Genomic DNA, 19,075 nt, shown 5'->3' with positions numbered 1-19,075 from the left:
CCAGTGAAGGCACGGCGATATTATTTGTAAAGGAAGGGAGTGAAATATGATGTGGTTGTTGAATTTAGCCAGTGAAGAAGTTTATTTTTCAAAGCTATGCTTCCATCTTTGACAAATAGTTTATTTTTAACTTGCACTCCTTCATATGAAACATTAAGGAAACTGAATATAAGCAAACGCTACAGAAAGCTCAACACCTGTTTCAGCAATGAGGTTTTCTTTTTCAATTGAAGTTTGAATGAATTATGGTCTGTACTGTGCCAGTCTAGCTGTAGTCCAGCTGGGGAAGGTCAGTCACTCCTCTGGGTTAATGAAAAACATGAAATATCAGCAAATTGCTGAATAACTCTTAAAGGTGCCACGTCTGTGGTGTCAGAGCAGCACGCTCAGCCTGCTGGTACAACTTGACTTGCTTTTTCCCAGCTGCTTTTCGTAAGGAAGCCCAGTGTGCTGCTCTGTCTGCCACTGACAGGTTGGGCTGTGATTCAGCTGTCACCTCTGGTTTCGCGGGTGAGGCACATAACGCTGAGACTCAAGCTGCTGGCTGGATGACAACTGAGATCAGTTTCTGGTAGACAAGGTGAAAATGCAATCCGTGACACCTCCTGTGATAAATACATCGTTTTTCTACTTAAATAGGAGCGTAGCAGCTTGTAAAGCCAAGTTTGCTTATGTTGGGACCAAAATATGTTGAAACGTGGAAGCCTTGCTTGGGCCGCTAACCAGCTCCACGTTGGGTTTAGTTGCTGTTGCTGTCATCTCCGAAATGTCAGAAAAGCCTCTTCTCTCCTGCAGACAAGTACGCTGTTCGGTTTATCCCCCACGAGAATGGAATCCACTCCATCGACGTGAAGTTCAACGGAAGCCACGTGGTGGGCAGCCCCTTCAAAGTGCGCGTTGGCGAGCCCGGGCAGGCGGGCAACCCTGCGCTCGTCACGGCGTACGGACCGGGCCTGGAGAGCGGTACCACGGGTAACCCTTCTTTTAGAGCTCCTGTACAAACCTGTTGGCCTTCTGGCTTTCTTGAAGGAGCCAGAAGCTGTTTGTAGGCATATTTTTACATGACTTGCTCTGCTAAGGCAGCTGAACTAACACATTCTCTGCTGACCTGGGTGCAGACTAATTTTGCTTTCTCGCATGCTCCTGAAGTCTCATAACCATCACTAGCAGGTCTGCATGCTACACTGAGCCTTAATAAACTTAAAACCTTTGTAAAGCAGCAACTGCAGCAAAAGTTCACTTGAGCTGGTTAGCCGAACTCTGCTTAGGTGGTCCCCCAGAGCTCTGGAGATGCTTTGGCCCTGTTCCACACGTGAACCTGCAAGGGACGGAGGCTTTTGCAGAGTTACACAGCTGTCAGAAAGCAGTCAGTGACTGCCCTGCATGTATGCTCCAGAGTGGGCGAAATACTGGGGGGGAACAAATGTAGTCGATTAGTTTTTATTTTCCTTTGTCTTGAAACTTGGTAATGAGAAGTAACAGCAAAACAGGGTTTTTGGAAGCTTTTCCTGTAGTGAATGCAGTTATTCAGCCGGCTGACTAGTTTAAGGAGTCTCATTTAACTTGCATACCCCTGTTAATCAACTGGGTGCGAGGGTGTACCCAGTTAGCTTTTCCTTAGTGCTTGCACCTCTAAGAAATGTCAAGTTAAATGTAACATGATGTGTAAAACCTAGGGAATATGATGAATTGTGTTCTGTTTGTAGTATTTCATATATGCTTCAGATGCAGCATGAATACTGACACTACTTGGAAATCTGACACCTATTTATCTACTTTGGCTGCCCCATCTGACAGTTCTCAACTCAGGAATGTAGATTTTTTTTTTTTCATTTGTATGATTTTGGTCTTTGTAAGAAAATATGAAAGCATTCCAGAATATGCGCTTTGATTTTTAATTGTGTGCTTTTGTGGGCCACACACAGGTGAAGAGCAGAATAAAGCTGTTTTTTTTTCCCCTTGATATGCAAGGCAGCAGCTAGTTCCCTTTATGCTATCCACTGCTGTCTTTTGAGGATTCTATTTATACATTTTTATTTTTTTTTTTTTTGTCCCTGGAAGAAGTACTGTGTTTATTCAGCCAAAGCTTGTGCTGTTCTGGAGAAACCAAGCAGTTAGTTTTGGAAGCGTATGGATATACTGTGTAAAATAAAGATATTGCAGCCTGCGCTGCTTTAATAGGTGGAAACAAAAGCACTCATTAATACTAGCCACTGATGCATCAGGGACGGGGGAATTTTCCTCCGTCTATAAAGGTGCTTGGGGTTGTTTTTAATCTAAATAGACTGTTTAACTTCAGCAAGGTTACTCTGTGCCCCTTTGTTGAATCCTGGCCACTGCTAAGGGAGCAGCATTCTCGAACAATGGCCCAGTGTCAGACCCGGATAGCTGGGGGCTGAGCACCTGAAACGTGTCCCCCGGGAGCCTCCAACAAGGCAGCCTTCAGATGGGGCACCGGGAAAAAGCCGCAGCTCCTGAGCGAGGAGTCTGCAGGGAGAAGCTGTGAGGCTTGCTGCTTTGGGAAATTAATTTTCCTCCAGCTTCTGATGTATTAATTGGCAGAGCCTGTTTGCTGTTAGCAGCGTGTGGGAGGGGACGGGGCTGCACCAGGAACACTCTGTGGCTAAGCAGAGCGTGTTGCAAGCTGGCTGCCCGGCCTCCTTGGTAAGGCTTCCTGCTGCCACGCTCGGGGACAGTGCCTCTGGGAGCTCCAGGCTCTTCCAGCATTGCAACACAGCGGCTGCTTATGCAGAAAGGCTAGAAACTTCCCCGGGTTTGCCACCACACATACATGCTTCAGTCTCTCTGTAGTAAACTTTCCCATAGCTGTCTTGGTTCTGATGGCACTCGAGCCCTTTATTCCTTGTCAGCAGCGTCTGATACAGCAACCAAAGATCGTAAATATTTGAAGCCAGTTTGACAGTAAATTACTTGAGGACTAAAAGCCTCACTTTTAAATTCTTCTCGTGCTGCTGGCATTGTGTCATTGGCTTAGTATTAAGAGCAGTAATTCAGCTCTGTTAGCCAGATGCTGTAATTAAACAAGCTTTTGTTTCCACAGACTGCTTGGAGTGTTGTTGCAGAGCAGTTCAAACACCCGGCTCCTCCAGGAGACCTCTCGGCCCTTGTGGCTGAGGCTTTCTTGTGGGCTTTCTCTCAGGCTTTCTTGTGGGCCCTTCACCACTGATTTATGGCCCGTGTGGTGGGACGGCTCTGAACTTCCCTGAGCTTAGACACGAAGGAACTCGCCTCAGTGCGGGCTCCAGCTCCCAGCAGAAAGGCCCTCGTTCAAAGAGTCCTGCCTTTCCTTGTTAAGTCGGCCTTTTGATGCCGAGACACTTCCCTTTTGGTCCTGAAGGGCTGTCTTGTCCATTGCATCAAATCATCAGCTCCTGTTTAATAACTGAGGCTGCTTTTGTAACAACGGCTTTGAGGAAGAGTGTGTCTTACTGTGCTACGTCTTTCTAGGGTTGCAGTCGGAGTTTTTCATTAACACGACCAAGGCTGGTCCAGGTACCCTCTCTGTTACAATTGAAGGGCCATCAAAGGTGAAAATGGACTGCCAGGAAACTCCAGAAGGTTACAAAGTCATGTACACACCCATGGCTCCAGGAAACTATTTAATTGGAGTTAAATATGGTGGACCTAACCACATAGTGGGCAGCCCCTTCAAGGCAAAGGTTACAGGTAAAAAGCTAACCAGTATTTACTGCGTGCCTGAAGTAGTTTGTGTCACTCAGCAAGTATGACCCTCTGAGATAGCGCAGCAGTCAGGGTTAGATGCCTGGTGCCCAAAAACACGAGAGGCAAAAAACACTTTTCCCCATCACCTCCAAACCCTAGATAGGGATTTGGGGAGATGCTGAGAACTGCCTGCGGGCTGCAGAAGCATCAGTCGTGGAGCTTGCCAGCTCAGCTCTAAAACAACTTCAGGGGAAATGCTAGCCTTTGACCTAGCTCTAAGGTGTTGCATTGGCAGTGGGGAAATACGACTTGGTTACCCACTTTTCCTCCCCATTCCCTGAAACCTGGAGACTTACAGCACAAATGATGCCCCTCTTGGTCTCATTTTGGTGCTGCCGTGGCCTGACCAAGGGCCATAGTGTCTAGGGGCTTTCAGATGATGTGAGGAAGGCTGGTTTTACATCTAGGAGCTCTTTCTCTTCAGTGCTGTGTTGAAGCATAGGCTAGCTCTACTGCTGCCCCAAGCTAGAGGAATCCTTCCTGGTGCCCAGGCGTGGTGGTGGTCTTGGGGGGCAGATGGTAGGGACTGCACTCCCCCGTGCTGGGACATGCTCTGCTTTCAAAATGGATTGTTGCAAAATTGCACCTGCTTTTCTGCCAACTCAAGCCATTTTTGGCATTTTGGTGATTGGAGCACAATTAACTCTTCTCCAGCGGCCAGCTTTGCTTAATGAATCCTGAAGTTCCTGTGGTCCTTAACCACTTAAGGGCTCTGGGATGGGACTGTTGCCAGTGTTACTGGAAGATGTTGGTTTAAATACCGAAGAAGGAAATTGCTCCTCTGAAAATGCATTTTGGATGCAGAATGCATGCCAGTTGCTAGGAGGATTTCAAAACCTCCTGCTAGATGCCTTTCAGATGGGGTGAATCTGAGTGTCAGAAGTCTTTTCTGTTTCCAGGACAGCGACTGGTTAGCCCAGGCAGCGCAAACGAAACTTCTTCCATCATGGTAGAGTCAGTGACGAGGTCATCAACTGAAACCTGCTATAGTGCCATTCCCAAATCCACCTCGGATGCCAGCAAAGTGGTTTCCCGGGGAGCAGGACTCTCAAAGGCTTTTGTGGGTCAGAAAAGCTCCTTTTCTGTGGACTGCAGCAAAGCAGGTAAGGGTATAGGAACCAGCTGTATGTTATGGTGGCTTAGCTGGGTGGTTTTTGCATTAAAACATCATTCAGTTAATTGCAAACTCTGTGTTAGGAAAGAGGAAGAGCATGACTTTGTGAGCTGGCAGCTATGAATTAATGAGGGCTCTTAACAGCAATCTGAGACCTGATTTCAGCTTCAGCTGTAAATCAGCATTTTGTGAAGTTGAAATTCAGAGCTCGAGGTGCTGATCTGGCTGTAAAGAAACACTCTAAGTGCTGCATGGTGCTCACCAAATCAATCTTAAGAGGCTATAAAGATTCCACGTCCTCTCCAAATGGCTTTTCTTAGCCAGGAGCACCTGAAAGAAAAATGGGGTTATGGCATGAGAACAGGCAGGTTGCTAAGCTTAAGCATCCCTCTTGGTGCATCGCAGCCTGTAGTGCAAGATGTTCCCATAAGCTGAGTGCTGATCACCACCTGCAGGTGTTGTGGTGGGCAGATGACAGGCCAGCTGTGCTTGCTGGTCTCTGCTGCTGACTTCTAAGGAAGTACCTGAGAGGCAGTGCCTGCTTGCTTTCACAGCGTTAATCTCTCCTGTGCTGTAATTAGATAATGGTAGCGTGTCAGGTCCAGCAAAGTGCACAAATAGACCCTTGCCTCTATGAGATTGAGGATTTTTAAATAAAATTCCCTCGTAAACCAAACTACCTTAGCCATACCTCAGATTACTGCTCTGAATTGTAAATTAAAATAACAAAATCTTGTGGTAATATTATGGAGCTAATGTTGTGGTACAGTCGTCACGCTTGTTTGTTTAAGCTTATGAATGCTAACAGTCTGTTATTTTGCTTTAGGTTCAAATATGTTGTTAGTCGGTGTCCACGGGCCTACAATACCGTGCGAAGAAGTATCCATCAAGCATTTGGGCAGCCATCAGTACAATGTGACCTACGTCGTCAAGGAGAGGGGTGACTACGTCCTGGCGGTGAAGTGGGGCGACGAGCACATTCCTGGGAGTCCTTTCCATATCACTGTTCCTTAATCCCAACCCACATCCGAGTCAGTCTGTGTGTTTGCAATTCAGATGTAGAGTTATACTGGGTGCAGTCCTGTTGCAAAATGCAGTATCTAGATACACACGGCTCACATTTCAATACGCTCAGAAGTAAATTCTGTAACTTTGTTTTTACAAGCATTTCACTTCTCTTCTACTTATCAACATAATGTAAATCTATTTAATATCCTCTTCAAATTGTACCTTTGCAGTACTGTCCAGGTCACTGTCAATGTTTGGAGAATCATGTGGATAACTAGACACTAATTTCCCTTGTGGATGTTAAAGACTTTAGATGTTAATTGAAAACTGGAATTTGTCTTTGTAATTGGGTATCTTAACTACTGATTTTATTTGACTGGAGACTTTACATTTTAGTTATGGAACATGACTTGGGCTGTCCCCAGTTCAAATTCTTTTCTGTAAAGAAATGAGATAAAACTGGTACTGTAATAGGTGCCTTTGTATACTTGATCAATTTTAATGCTTAACATAATAAAAGGCTACTAAAAGTGGCTTTACCATTCAAATTTAAAATGTTTTTGAAAATGCATTGCTAACGGTTTACATTTAGGAAAAGTTTATCTTTTATAGCAGACCAAAAGCAGACTTAAAATTATTTCCTGAGAGCTTTCAGCCTTTATGTTAATGCTTTGTAAATCTATACAGGTAGCTTTTTGGCCGTGATGCTAGCAATGCGTTTTTTAATTAGCTTGGGATTCTGGTGAAATTTCTAAAACTTTGCTTTACAGGTAACTCCCAACACGCTTACTGATTTATTTTCTTTTTAAGAACAACTCCCAGTTTGGCTGCATTAAATAAAGTCCCTAGCTTGCCAAGCCAGGCATAGCTCTCATCTGAGTGACCCAAAATCCACGCAGGTCAGAGCACAGCAGTATAATGGCGAAGGGATCAGCAGTTTCCCTGGCTGCTGCTGGGCAGGCAATAAGGGAGATGGTGCAAACCCCTCCTGGGCATGGAGACCCACATCTGTACTTGGGTAGTGGGCGGGAGGGCGGGTGGGTGTGTAAATGTGCTGACACAATGGCAATAAGAACCAACAAACCCTTGGTTTTGGTGCAAACTGTTTTATTATATCTCAGTCCAAGGACGTGCCTGAAGCATGCTCATCTCTTCCAAAATTTCCTTTAGTGCTGTGAGGGGGATTCATGCTTAGGGTCAAGGAGTGAAAACTTCCATTGTAACTTATATGTTTGTCCTGGATTACTCAATATTACTTTCCAAGTGTGTATCGGAATTGCTGTCAGCTGCTGGGGCTTTAGTAAAACTCTCCAAATGAGCTTTAACTCTGTGATTAGGAGAAGATAGGATTTGTTGAAAACATATTGAAATGTCACTGTCTGTCCCTATGGAGAAGTTCGTGCTTACAGTTCTGTAGTTACTTGTGGATGCACTACCCTTGAGCACAGTTGATTTGGGAAATAAAGGACGGTTGTTTGTTTTTTTACTGTGCTTTTTTGTGCCTTAATGTGAAATGCTCACTACATTGTAAACTAGGAAGTGAAAACAAAATAAACTGGAATAAAATGCAGGATTGTAAAATTGTATCTTATAACTTATTAAATAGAAATGTTTGCTTCATTAAAATGTGCATGTTAAAAACAACACCGGGTTCTTTTCATATGTAGTCCATAAAGTCCAAACCAAAACTACAGTGTGTAGCAGCTCCAGACATGCCGAGTGACCTCTGGACCACAAGCCATGCAGGAGGCATCCAAAAACTTGGGCCTAGCTTCAGTGCCATTGTATGTTTTCCTGTAACCTCACTTTTTTTGTTGCTAAAACAAAACATTGCAAAAGCTTAAGCCACGGCATCAGCGTGGCAGGACGTGACCATGTTGTGCCAGGTCTTTCTGCACAGACCGCGGTGATGGGGGATCAGCGGAGCTGGAGAGCAGAAGTGCTTGTGGGGCTGTGGGGCTGCTCCTGCATCGCTGCCAGCAGCACCCATGCAGCTCTCTGGTGCTCTCCAGCAGCACCGTGGGGCTGTTTGCAGAAGGTGGCTCCTGGCGTGGCACCTCAGGCCAGCCGGCTCCAGCACACGGCTATGGAAACCAGCAGATGTTTTCCCAAACACAGCTCCCACTGGAAACACCACTGAAACCCGAGAGGCAGCGGGCCAGCAGCTGCTGCCAAGGACTTTCCTGCCCAAGGTTTATCAGATTGTTTCCTTTTTGTAGTTAATTGTGTTTCATTAACTTTGTGCTGTGTCAGCTTGAAGCTCCTATTTAAAATTTTGAAAGGAAAAAAAAAAAAAAGCCTGAATATAGCTGTCAGGTTGAGTAAACCTGAGAGGCTTGTGCCTGTGTAACTGGTGTTACCCAATCGCCCTGCTCTTGTCAGGCCTCCTCTTGCCTGTTACCACTTGGTCTAATCACATTAACTGGAATTAAGGAGAGTTGTCTGAAGTTGATGGGCTGTGATCATTAGCTTGTCTGAGGGGTTACACCACGGCAGGCAGGCTGCAGGGGGGCTGGGATGTCGGTGTGCCTGGTTACTGGCGTCCCGGTGCCTCTCGCCGTGCTCCTTCCTGCCATGCCCTGGGGTCTTGCCTGGGAGAGAGACTGGGAGGAGGACTGCGGGGTGAGCTGGACAGGACGTCCTTTCTAAGCCCACTGCCCTGTGGCACCCCACTGATGTAGGCCCAAATTCGTGCATCCTTTTGGGGGAAAACCCCAAAGGAAAACCCAAGGCATGGCAGGGCCCTGGCACAGGCTGCGTGGCTTGTGGGGGCTCTTCTGAGCTTGTCCAAACAGGACTTGCGTTGTTTCTCCTCAGGTACCAGGTGGCCCTAATTCCGTAGGCAGCCACACATCTGCTTAATTCCAGTCTTCTGAGCGGACTGGCTGGTTTTTAAGCATGTGTGTGTAGTGCCACAGTGTGGCTTCTCCACAGCCTCTCATCTGCTGTGGCCTGCTGGCCTGGGGACGTGTTTTCCTCAGTCACCTCAGGCTTCCTGCGGCAGCGCCTTAAGGCCCGGCTCCCTCCAGCGGCACTGCTGCTCCTGCTCCAGGCCACCAGCAGGAGAGCCCTGTGGAACTTAAATATACATTTATATTTTAAAGGTAACCTAGCTTATTTTTTCTGGAGCTTGCGCTGGGTCTTGGACTGTGCAGAGTACCTCGTGTGTCCAGGACAGGTCTCCCTGCACCCCCTGACAAGCATCGAGCTGTTCTGGTGTTCATGACATGCATCGGCAGTGCAGATCACTGGGCTGTTGCTTAGCAGGACTGTTTTTATTCAGATTGTGCAAAGCCTGTAATCATTTCCCCCCTCTAATTGTCATTCTGTGGAAAGCAAGATTGTGAAATTTCCAGTTGTTTTATTCTGTGGGCAGTTTTAGCGTCCAAATGTATTTAAAACTGAATTGATTTTATTTTTGCCTTTTTTTGTTGTTTTTACACTGCACTTTAATGCACTTGTCTTGCTTAAAGGAAACAAACCATGTCCTAATTGCATTTCAAAGACTGCCCAGAAAGATTACGTACAAACAGGCATCAGTTGGCAGCAGCTGGGATGCTGAAGTGAGACTGTTAACGCAGGGCAGGGCACAGAGCTGGGCAGAAGCAGCAGGACAGGCTGCAGCTGAGTTACCGACCAGCAGGTCCCTCTCATAGAAGGGCATCGAAACAGCCCTGCTGCCAGAAATCCTGCGTGTGCTTTCCTGCTTCCACGGGGCCGCCTGGGAAAATGCTTTTCCATTGCTTCTCTACGTTTCCCAGGCTTGCAGGGTTTGTTTCCAGAGCTATGAATTCATATTGCATGCTTAGAAAAAATGCTGGCAATGTCACGAGATCAGGCTGGATTTATGGTTGTGTCGCTATTAATTCGAGTGAATTTAAAGTGCATTCTTTATACAACACGAATGAAAGGCTAATATATGTGAGTTTTTAAAAAAATTGATAGGCAAAATATAATTTAGCAGGACCCAGAGGTATGTTTGACAGCTCCTTCCTATGATGAACTGCCTTTCTGCAGGACCTTGGTACTGCAAATATTTACATATATGCTGAGCTTGAAGCCTGTGAGTCCTCTGAGCCCTGTGGAGGAGCTGGCCCTACTTTGAGAGGTTGCGAGGATATTTCTTTCTGACAGCAATGTCCTAAGGATTTTGGGGGGAATTGGGGGATTTTTGCATCTGGCGTCACTGAAAATAGCTGGGGCCAAGCCCCCTCCTAGCTCGGAGGCACAGAAAGGAGGTCCCAGTCCAACTACCAGCATTTACAGAACGTTTCACTGAAGGTTTCTATCTCCTTTGCCAATATGTAAATTAACGCCTATAAATCTGCCTTCTGCCTAATAGAAAATACCGTGCAAATGCCGACAGCTGAGACGCTATATTTAAAATGACACCTGAAGCATTTAACCTTGTTTTTCCTTCCTGATATACAACCAGAGTGCACAGAGAGGGCATTCATGCTTTTATACCAGGTGACAGATGGTGAAAAGGTGGCCTCGCATCTCAGGAAGGCAGGGGGGCTGAGCAGGAAGACCCCCCCAAAAATCCCACCTTCTCGATGCTGTCTGCCTCAGCTGGGCAGGGCAGGCTTCCTAATGGTCACCGCAGCGCGTTTCCAACTGCAGCCTGGGTTTGTGACCAGCTCGCTTACAGATATGGTGAGACCAGGGCCATTTTGGGGGCAACTCTCGAGGGTCAGTGAGGAGGGGCTGCATGAGGCGTGTGTGGGGATGCAGGTCCGTGAGGTTCTGCGGTCAGAGCTGCGTCTCCTTCCCATGCCAGGTCTGCAGGCGGTGCTGCAGTATGGGCATCCGGATAGCGCGGGGCCCACGCAGATACTGGGATTTGTAGCAGTGCCACCACAGGCACTGGGATTTATAATGGTGCCACCAGGGGGGGCCATAATAATATTTATTGCACGCGTAGCTCCCCACGCGAGAGGTGGAGAGAGGCTTGCAGAAGGCAGAAACCGGTGTTATCATGGGCATGGGGCTTACAGAGGTCGTGGAAATGCTTTTAATGACCAAGAAAGCAGGCTCCCTGATTTCTTTGCCTCTGATATTTCTGCTGCTGGCCTGCTTTGAGGTGATTGCACAGCACAGCCTGCTTTGGGGCTGCAGCTTGGGGGCTCGCTGCACACCCCGTGTTTGGTGTGGCTTTGGTGGGTGGCCAGTGCCTGCTGCTGGCCTCCCCTTGCCACAGGAGCAGGAAAGCAGCAGGAGCGTTGGAAGCTGTGCAGGCTGGAGTTGCTTCTGTTTGTATTTGTGCACAGTTAAACTTTTGGAAAAGCAAAACAAACATGGGTGTAAACACAAAGAAGGGGCTGTGCTGCACGTGGGTATCGCTGTGCTGGAGGAATTTGGAGCTGGGGATGCTTGTACTGCTGCAGAGAGGGGACAGTCCCCAGTCCTGCTGACCCCAGTTGGTTAAACAGCACGTTCTGTTTGATGATGATTTATTTATCATTTCTTAATGCTCCGCCAGCGCTGCATTTTCAACTGCAGTGTGTTCTGTGCCAGTTTGCTCCGGGGCACATGCAGAGCCCCCCAAACGGCCAGATCCCCATGCAGATTTGTACTGGTGTCCCCCTGTTCTTCCTGCCACCAGTACCCCTTTCCCCATTCTCCCAGCCTCTGGTACCCGAGGGGAGGCATGGCGATGCTTGCCCAGGGCCAAAGGGCTCAGCACCTTTTGTTTAGCTGAACCCCCTCTGCTCTTTGTTTGCACTTGGCCAAGGCCCTCGTGGAGGAAGCGGAGAGTTTCCAGCCTCAGAACAGCCTCTTTGTTTCTCTCCCAGCCCTCAGCTGAGACCTGGCTCGCGCAAGACAACGTCTCCCCGGGCCATTTCTGATTTCTAGCGTGAAACTCCTGTTTGGTCATAAATAAAGCTCCAGAAGCCTCCTTCATCTAAAGAGGGGCTTTGTTCTGGCTGCAGAGCATCCAGGATCCCGGAGGCTTGAACTATTTAAAAACCTCTCTGCAGCTGGGAGAACTGGGTAATGATCCCCTGGTGTGGAAAATTCAGAGAAGGCATAAACTGTTAAAAGTTTATATGTATATATTTGCAATATTGTCTGATGAATGTGTGGGATAAGCATAGGAATATATCTAGAGACCTGCTGCACTGACCGTACAAGCTTTGGGCACCTCCCAGCCCCTCTGCAATCTTATGAAGCGATGCTGTCTGTCTGCTCTGAGTCCTCCAAAAGTGCAAAGGAGCAGCACTTTGCAGAAGATGTCCCTCTGCAGGTCAAATTCTCATCCTCTGTGCCATCCACAGAGTGCCATCTGCTAACACCATGCCCCAGGCTGCAGCCACTGCAGCGATTAGTAGCTGAGCATGCCTCTTGTTCTCAAATGCTGGCTAAAGCATAATGTTCGATGTTGCAAATAAGGATAAACCTTTTTCAGTAAAGCTTAGTCATATTTACATATTTTTCATGATTGAATATATCCATTATTACTTTGCTGGAGTGAGCTTTGTTCCTGTGTGCATTGCTTCTTTCTGAAAGCCAGAAAGCATCTGTCATGTGGACTAAGATGCGAGGCCAGAGACTTAGATTGATTTCAACCTTCACATGAAACATCGCTGCTGTCAGCCAGACAGTGGCATTTCTGTAAAAATCCCAATGTAAATATTTGTTCTAAATCAGGCTCTTTCTTTCCTTTTGCCTTGGCTGGGACATTAATCAAGGGAGCTTATGAAATGCTGTATCACTTTCAGATTAATTGCTACTGAAAATTGGGACTGTTGCTGTCCCCCTTTTGGCATGATCTCCTCCAGATTTATTTTCTTTCTTCAAATTCTTTCTCCGCAGACAGGCCGTTTTCACAAAGGCCAAACTGTTTTCCTCCCCTACAAGAGTATCTTGTTTGCCAGCCCTCCCCTGGTCAGCAGACAAAATGAGGGGCGTGGATTAAGGACTGTGAATATTTGCCCTCACAAACTGCTGGATTATTTGCACATTTCAGATGTCTTCTGTGCGACAGGGTTTGTACTAAATAGAGGCTGATCTGAGAAAGCAGATCACTGTGCCTTGAGGTTAAATAAGCAGCATTAAAATCTGGTTTATTGGAGAATTTTTGGCTGCCATGACTTTTCGGGGGGGGCTAGCTCACTTCCATGTCAGGGTGCTGAAATCAGATTTTTAATTGCAATTTTGATCCTGCTCTCCTTTCACCTAGGCTCTGCAAGACTTCTCACCTGAGGCTTGTGAGCCAGGAAGGGTGGGCGCACCTGGCAGCGGGACGGGAGTGCGACCACCCGTGTGTTACTGCTGCTGCCTTGTGGCTGTGTCAGCGCCGAGAAGGGACTCTTGCTGTCTGCCCATCTGTCTTTTCCTTCTGTCTTTCCCCAAGCCCTTGATGCTGTGAGCGCTCTGCATTTCACAGACCGACCAAGTAGTCGAATTCAGCGACGTTTTGCATGTTTTACATTGCAAGGTGCCACGCACAGCCCTGCATCCTGTTGGTGGCAGCCCTGAAGCACAACACGATGCAGAAAGGTCCTGCAGCCCCTCTGCTGCTGACAGGGAGTAGTGGAGCCAGTGTGGGGGGCCTCTGCCCCTCGGGTGTTACAAATAAAGCACGGGGAAGCATTTTGTGTTACTGCTTTACATGGGTAATTGGTACAGTAAGTCTAGCGTGCTGCTTCTAGATGATTTATTTTTGCTGCACTTACAATCAGGAAAATAACCTGAAGGTTTAATTCACCTTCACACTTTATTTTTGGTTTAACAAACTTTTTTTTTTTTTCCCCTGCTAAATATTGCACTTGCTGTGAGTATAGTGATGCTGGTCTGCTGAAAGACCTGGTGGCATCCTTGTATTGTCACTCCATGTGAGCAGATCCAGCATGCTCATGAGTTTGCCTGGCGATTCTTTCTTCCTCTCCTCTTCTTTGAGAACTTGGATTTTATCCAGTCGAAGAAGCCGCCCTTTGCTTTCAACTCAAACTCCACTGGGAAGTGGTCGCTCACCCCCAGCGCCTGCAAGGGATGGGCACAGGGGTGCTGGGAGCATCCACGCGCCTTCCAGGCCCTGTTTGGAGGGGTTCTGGTGGCGCTGGGAGGGGACACGTGCATGCTGTGTCACTTTGGGAGGATGCATGGCCCAAGCTGTGCCCGTATCTGCACCTCCCTGCTGCAGGGAGATGGCTCTGTGCTGGCCAAGGTGCGCCGCGTTGGCCCTCCCAGGGGAACCCGGCGGTGCCGCGTGGGCTGTGCTGTGCCTACCTGCTCCTCGGTCATCTGGAAAGCCGTCTGGAAATCAAAGATATTGACGGAGTGCGGCATGACGGCTTGGCTGAGCTGCTCCCCGCTGACCACGATCCTGTGAGGGGCAAGGGAATGGGGCACCGGTTCCACAACCAGTGGCAGCCGTGCCGGTGGCTGGAGAGGTGGCCTCCACCCAGGCACAGCTACAAAAGGTTTGTCCCCACCTGGGGTTGGCTGCGGAGAGATGCCAGCAGCTGCTTTTGTGCCACAGCTGTCTGACTGCTTTCCTTGGCAGCGAGACACCCAAATACCTTGGCCTTGGAAGCCAACGTGCAATGATGTGCATCGAAACCACCACAGAGCTCAAAGCAGGAGTCTGGAGACAGAAGCCACCAAGGACTGGGGTGTCCCAAAGTCAGGCTTTGATGCAGGCGCTCGTTAAAGGGGTTGAAGTCCTGGCTGCCCCTGTGCTCTAGCAAGCTGCTGCACGCCCTGTCCCTGCCGAGGGAGCTGCCTGCCCCAGCAGGACTTGCCGTATGCCGGGTCCGGGCGAGGCTTCACACCAGCTGTGCAGAACAAGGCTCTGCATTTGTCCCTTCAGATTATGAGTGCAATAACAAGAACCTCAGCACGAAACCGTGGCACAAAGCTGGCATCGCCAAGGCCCCTCTGCAGCAGGGCAGCTGCAACTCTCCCTGCTGATGGGATGATTTCGGATCCATCCCCAAAGCAACGCAGTTTGCTTTGTCTGACAGTCAGTGACACCTTCCCATTACTTTTTTTTTTTTTTTTATGTGAGTGTTTTGTGCAGGGATTGGTTGGGCTGTGAGCTGTTTACCTGTCATATGGGCAGCTTGTGCTGCTCTTCACCGTGGTGTCATTTTTGTCACCAATTAGCCAGGCGAACTCCGAGTAGGTCCTCAGCCGGATGTTCTTCCAGTGCTTCCGGGGAACGTAGCTGCACCCGGCGTTGAAGTCCCCCATGAAGACGAAGTTCTGCAAGGCAGGAGGGATTTCAAAGGCAGTCCTGAGGATAGATCTTCAAAATAAGACCAGTAAGGGTTTCCATGGTCCACAGAGGTGACGAGCGGCCCTTGCAGTGCATGCAGCGAGTGCTCAGGAGCGCTGTGGGGCTTGGCAGGGGCCGTGCACCCAGCCTGCTGCTGCCTGTGCCGAGCTGGCACCCCCGGGGCACACGGGGGATAGGCACTGCTGATGTCAGGGGAGGTTTCCCTGATCTGGACCCACATAAGAAGAAAAACCTAAATATTTTACAATCCTAGGGAAGCACACGCTAGTCCATTAACGGAAGAGCAGAAAAGAGTATGAAAAAAAAAAAAAAAAAGGTACTTTTCCTGGAGGATGTTCTGCACCTCTGCTGTAATGTAGTTACCAATGAGCTCCTGATTTTGATGGCTGTGCTGCTCAGGATGAGCCCTGCACTTCCCAGCTCCATCCCTGCCTGGCTGGGAGCCAGAGAAGGGGCCGGCAGAGAAGGGGCAGGCAATGCACCCCTCTGAGGTGTGGCGGTTTTACTGGGGATCACATTTACTGGTCAAAAGGTGGAGACCTCAATGAATGTACGTCAAAGAGATGCTCAAAATCTGGGGCTCAGTGTCAACAGTTTTCAGGTTGTCAGGCTCTGAGTACTGTGCGGGGTGAATGAGTCCCAGAGCTGCTATAGTAACACATGTGGCAACCAACCTTGGTGTCCCAGCGCTGTTTTACGTCTAAATACACATCATAGAGCTCGTCGATCTCCCGTACTGCCATCTCCGGTGTGGTGTGCAGAGGGACTACAGCAAACTCTTTGACAGCTTAAAAACAAAGCAAAAGAAAAGGAAATAATATAATGGTTAAACACGCAATGAATCACAAAGAGACTGGCTTGGAAGCCAGAAGAGTTTTCTGAAAGAAGAAACAGCTTCTGCTTTGGCTGCACATCAGAGGGCATTTGCTGGGTAATTGCAGCATCTGCAGCACGAGTGCTGAGGCCAAGCTGGGGATGTGAGAACATGCCATGCTGCTGCAAACCTGCTCCAGACCCACGTGCCACCAGTGCAGGACAGAGCTGCCAGGCCCCTGGGGCTGCTGAGGGGCAGGTGCTGCGGCGGGGGCTTGGACACTGCCCCTTACCCACCCCAGCCCCGCCACCAGCAGAAGGACACATTTCTGAGAGCATCCCACCAGTTTTTGGTGACTGGAACCAGACAACGAAGGGCTCTCTGGAGAAGGCATCCTCGTCCCCGGGCTGGGTGTCAGGGTACTGGTAGGTTTGTTTCACCGATACCAGATTTTGCCTGCAATGGAATAGCAGAGCTCCTGGAGGTGCTCGTGGCTCGCTGGATGTGCATCCCGTCCCCATGCTGCAGGAGGGCAGGGTGACGTGCTGTGGACTGGCCACGGACGGGCGTGCTGTCCCTGCCGAGCACACTTGCCTGTAGATGAAGGCGTACTGCTCCTTGTAGGTCTTCCTGCCCAGCCGCCCGCTGACCATGCAGCTGTATTCCTCCTCCTGCCCTTTCGTCTGGCTGGAAGGAGAGGAGCTGCCTTAGCTCACTCCCGTGTTGCCAGAGGCAGAGGAGCTGATGTCCCATGGGTCTCACATCAGCGCCTATGCCCCGGGTGAGAGACTGGCTGCCTGGCTTCAGAGGGGGATATGGAGACAGAATCATCTTAGAGATGGGCACAGACTGAGTGTCCTGCCCAATTCTTGCCTGCTATGAGGTTTATTTATTTTTAAGCTTTCCTTAGAAACATCCAGCCCAGGCTGTGGTCAGAGCTGGTCTGTGCAGCACAGGGACGCCCGCCTGGCCGCGCGGCCTCCTGCCCTCCCGCAGTGCCCATGCCTCACGTGTGCTGGCCCAGGGGCACAACACATTGTTTTACCCGGAGAGCTTCTCCACCAACAGGGGACACGTCCTGTTCTTGGCTTCCTTTATTTCCATCAGCAGCATGATGTCGCAGCGAGAGATGATCTGCAACAGGAAAGAGCAGAAGCAAGCCTGGAGCATTAGGAAGAGGCTAGAAAGAAGTGGTTACTGGTGCGAAGGAAGTCCTTTGTGGAAGGAGCAGAGCGCTGCCCCCCGGGGTCCCGGAGGCGGGCAGCAACTCGAGCAAAGCCCTTCTCCTTTTGGTGCTGCTGCCGGCCCACGCAGGAGCTGGGAGAGGGAACTTGGGAGTAGGGCATTTTTGGGGCTGCAGTGTGAGCTGGTTTTGTTGTTCAAATTTTGCGGGTGATATTTGTGAGAAAAAGCCCCTTTCGTCCCCTAAAACCATATCAAATGCATATGCTGCCATCATTTACTTTATCTTGCATGTAGCACTGACTATAGTAAAGACAGTCCCGAATGGCAGGTCTAATCCCTGCAACAAACCCCTCTTCTCCAGCTCTTCACAACGGCGGGATTAAAGCACAGAGAGCAGCAGCCCCTCCTGCTGCAGCTTGGTGCACGTGGGCATGCTACGAGCACCGGCACCACGTCCTCTGCCACCGTGGTGTCACGGATGGTGCTTCCAGGCTGCAAGTCCGCAACCTGGCTCCTTCCACTAGAATGGAAAAGTTATCTTCAGCTGCCACAGAGCTAGCAAGTTGGTGAGGTTTTGTTTAAATAAATTAGCACTCAGGTTTTTCAGTTTTGCACCACACTCCAAGATGATACTCTGCTATCTTGAGAATACATTTAATTAGGCAAGGATATTTCAGAATAATTAGCACATGAGCAAGGTAAATAATGTATCGCAAAACAAAGCTCTGTGGATTCAAAGCAAAAGCTATTTTTACTGCGCACAAAAATTTTCATTCTTTTCCTAACTCAATTTCCAAAGGAAATAGCAAATGCTGTTTCTGTTATACTCTCACGCAAGCTAAAATAACTGTGAATGCCCTGCTCAACTGCAGGCTTGATTTTCACTCTAACGGTATAAATGGTTTCAATTATTCACTCATTCTTTTACTTGAAATTCAAGTATGAATAAATAAAGTGCGAGATTATGCGGATAAGAAGCCCCTGCAAAGCTCCACATCTGTTTCCCCCAGGCAAATGAACGTACCTTTACCACGACATCCATGACTTCAGGTCTGCCTATTTTTGTCTCTCCGAAAGACCTCACATTGAAGGAGCAGATTTTTAGGCTCAGAGATGGGCTGAAATAGAAGAGCGAGAACAAGACGAAGAGCAACATCTTCAGGGCCTCGGACAAAATGAGCCGCTGGGAGTGTGCCTATAAATATATACACGTGTGTGTGCATGTGCGTGTGTGTTTGTGCATCCGTCCCCCTGCAGCCAGCTGAGAGGTCAAAACGCACGCTCAGTTTTGTCAATCAAAAGCACGAACAGGAATTGCCATTTCCTCCTTTCCCTCACTTCCATCTCCCAAGGCAGCACTGAGACTTTGAACTTCTGCCCTTTGGGGACAACCCACTTTTCTGAGCTGGCCTCTGTGTCCCAGAGAGGCAACTGCTCTGCCGGCCCCCAGCACCCCTCCTGGTGGGGAGGCACCCGCCGTGGGGTGCCCACCAGCCCTGGCCACCAGCTGGGGCCACCCTGGGTCAGGACCAGGCTCCCTGGGTGAACCTGGAGGAGCAGGAGGTGGAGGGGGTGGGTGGTGAACGGGTCTAGGAGGCAGCGGTGGGGAGATGGGGATGCCTGAAGGGCGCTAATGGTGGGCACCAAAAGCTCCGGTGAGAGGGAATGGTGGTGGGATACCCTGAACATGGAGGTTTTGACTGTGCCCATGTTTTGTTCTGCTTCTTCGCCCTGGCTCAGCCATCCCAGCCCAGTAACGGGCAGGTACGTGATGGCCCCAGCCCCAAAATCTCCCAGCCAAGTGTCCCCAGCAAACAGCAGTCCTGGGCTGCTGGCCCAAGGAGCCTGCATGTGGCTCAGACCCGTGCTGCACAGTGGATGGGAAAGGAGGTATAACAAGAAGTCAGGCCAGATGGTGTTATGCATTCTGGAATTTTCTCTCGGTTGATAGCGTGCTTTCACATCC

At 49.1% G+C, this 19,075-nt stretch overlaps 2 protein-coding genes across 6 annotated transcripts in view; one reads left to right on the top strand and one right to left on the bottom strand.

The window, feature by feature from the left end:
* The window catches only part of FLNB (filamin B), a 72,249-nt gene extending 64,739 nt beyond the window's left edge, over nucleotides 1-7,510 (top strand). For 3 of the 5 annotated variants that reach the window (XM_035546499.2, XM_035546498.2, XM_035546502.2), the window contains 4 exons: nucleotides 796-972; nucleotides 3,469-3,687; nucleotides 4,644-4,847; nucleotides 5,685-7,510. In XM_035546499.2, coding sequence (XP_035402392.1) covers nucleotides 796-972; nucleotides 3,469-3,687; nucleotides 4,644-4,847; nucleotides 5,685-5,872 — 788 coding nt within the window. In that variant the 3' untranslated portion in view covers nucleotides 5,873-7,510. The remainder of the gene's footprint in view (nucleotides 1-795; nucleotides 973-3,468; nucleotides 3,688-4,643; nucleotides 4,848-5,684) is intronic. The other 2 variants (XM_035546501.2, XM_035546500.2) reach the window with 1 other exon arrangement.
* Nucleotides 7,511-10,484: 2,974 nt separating this feature from the next.
* Nucleotides 10,485-18,265, bottom strand: DNASE1L3 (deoxyribonuclease 1 like 3). Its single transcript, XM_035546503.1, has 8 exons — nucleotides 18,134-18,265; nucleotides 16,970-17,058; nucleotides 16,519-16,611; nucleotides 16,268-16,380; nucleotides 15,785-15,897; nucleotides 14,919-15,076; nucleotides 14,099-14,195; nucleotides 10,485-13,852 (listed from the first exon to the last, which is right to left on the bottom strand). The coding sequence occupies exons 1-8, from the start codon at nucleotides 18,263-18,265 to the stop codon at nucleotides 13,724-13,726; spliced, it is 924 nt and encodes a 307-aa protein (XP_035402396.1). The 3' UTR covers nucleotides 10,485-13,723.
* Between the last annotated feature and the right edge of the window lie 810 nt (nucleotides 18,266-19,075).

This window comes from Cygnus atratus, chromosome 10, assembly GCF_013377495.2.
Source record: "Cygnus atratus isolate AKBS03 ecotype Queensland, Australia chromosome 10, CAtr_DNAZoo_HiC_assembly, whole genome shotgun sequence".
Lineage (NCBI taxonomy): Eukaryota > Metazoa > Chordata > Aves > Anseriformes > Anatidae > Cygnus > Cygnus atratus.
The sequence above is the reverse complement of the archived record's forward strand: the minus strand, read 5'-3'. Positions and strand labels throughout refer to the sequence as shown.

Bases quoted from the DNA above. Each gene is read 5' to 3' on its own strand.
- DNASE1L3 (XM_035546503.1), bottom strand. From the start codon at position 18,265: ATGTTGCTCTTCGTCTTGTTCTCGCTCTTCTATTTCAGCCCATCTCTG. The intron at 17,059-18,133 runs GTACGTTCATTT...TTCCTGTTGCAG, and splicing joins TCATGGATGTCGTGGTAAAG to ATCATCTCTCGCTGCGACAT. The intron at 16,381-16,518 runs GCAAGTGTGCTC...ATTCCATTGCAG, and splicing joins CAGTACGCCTTCATCTACAG to GCAAAATCTGGTATCGGTGA.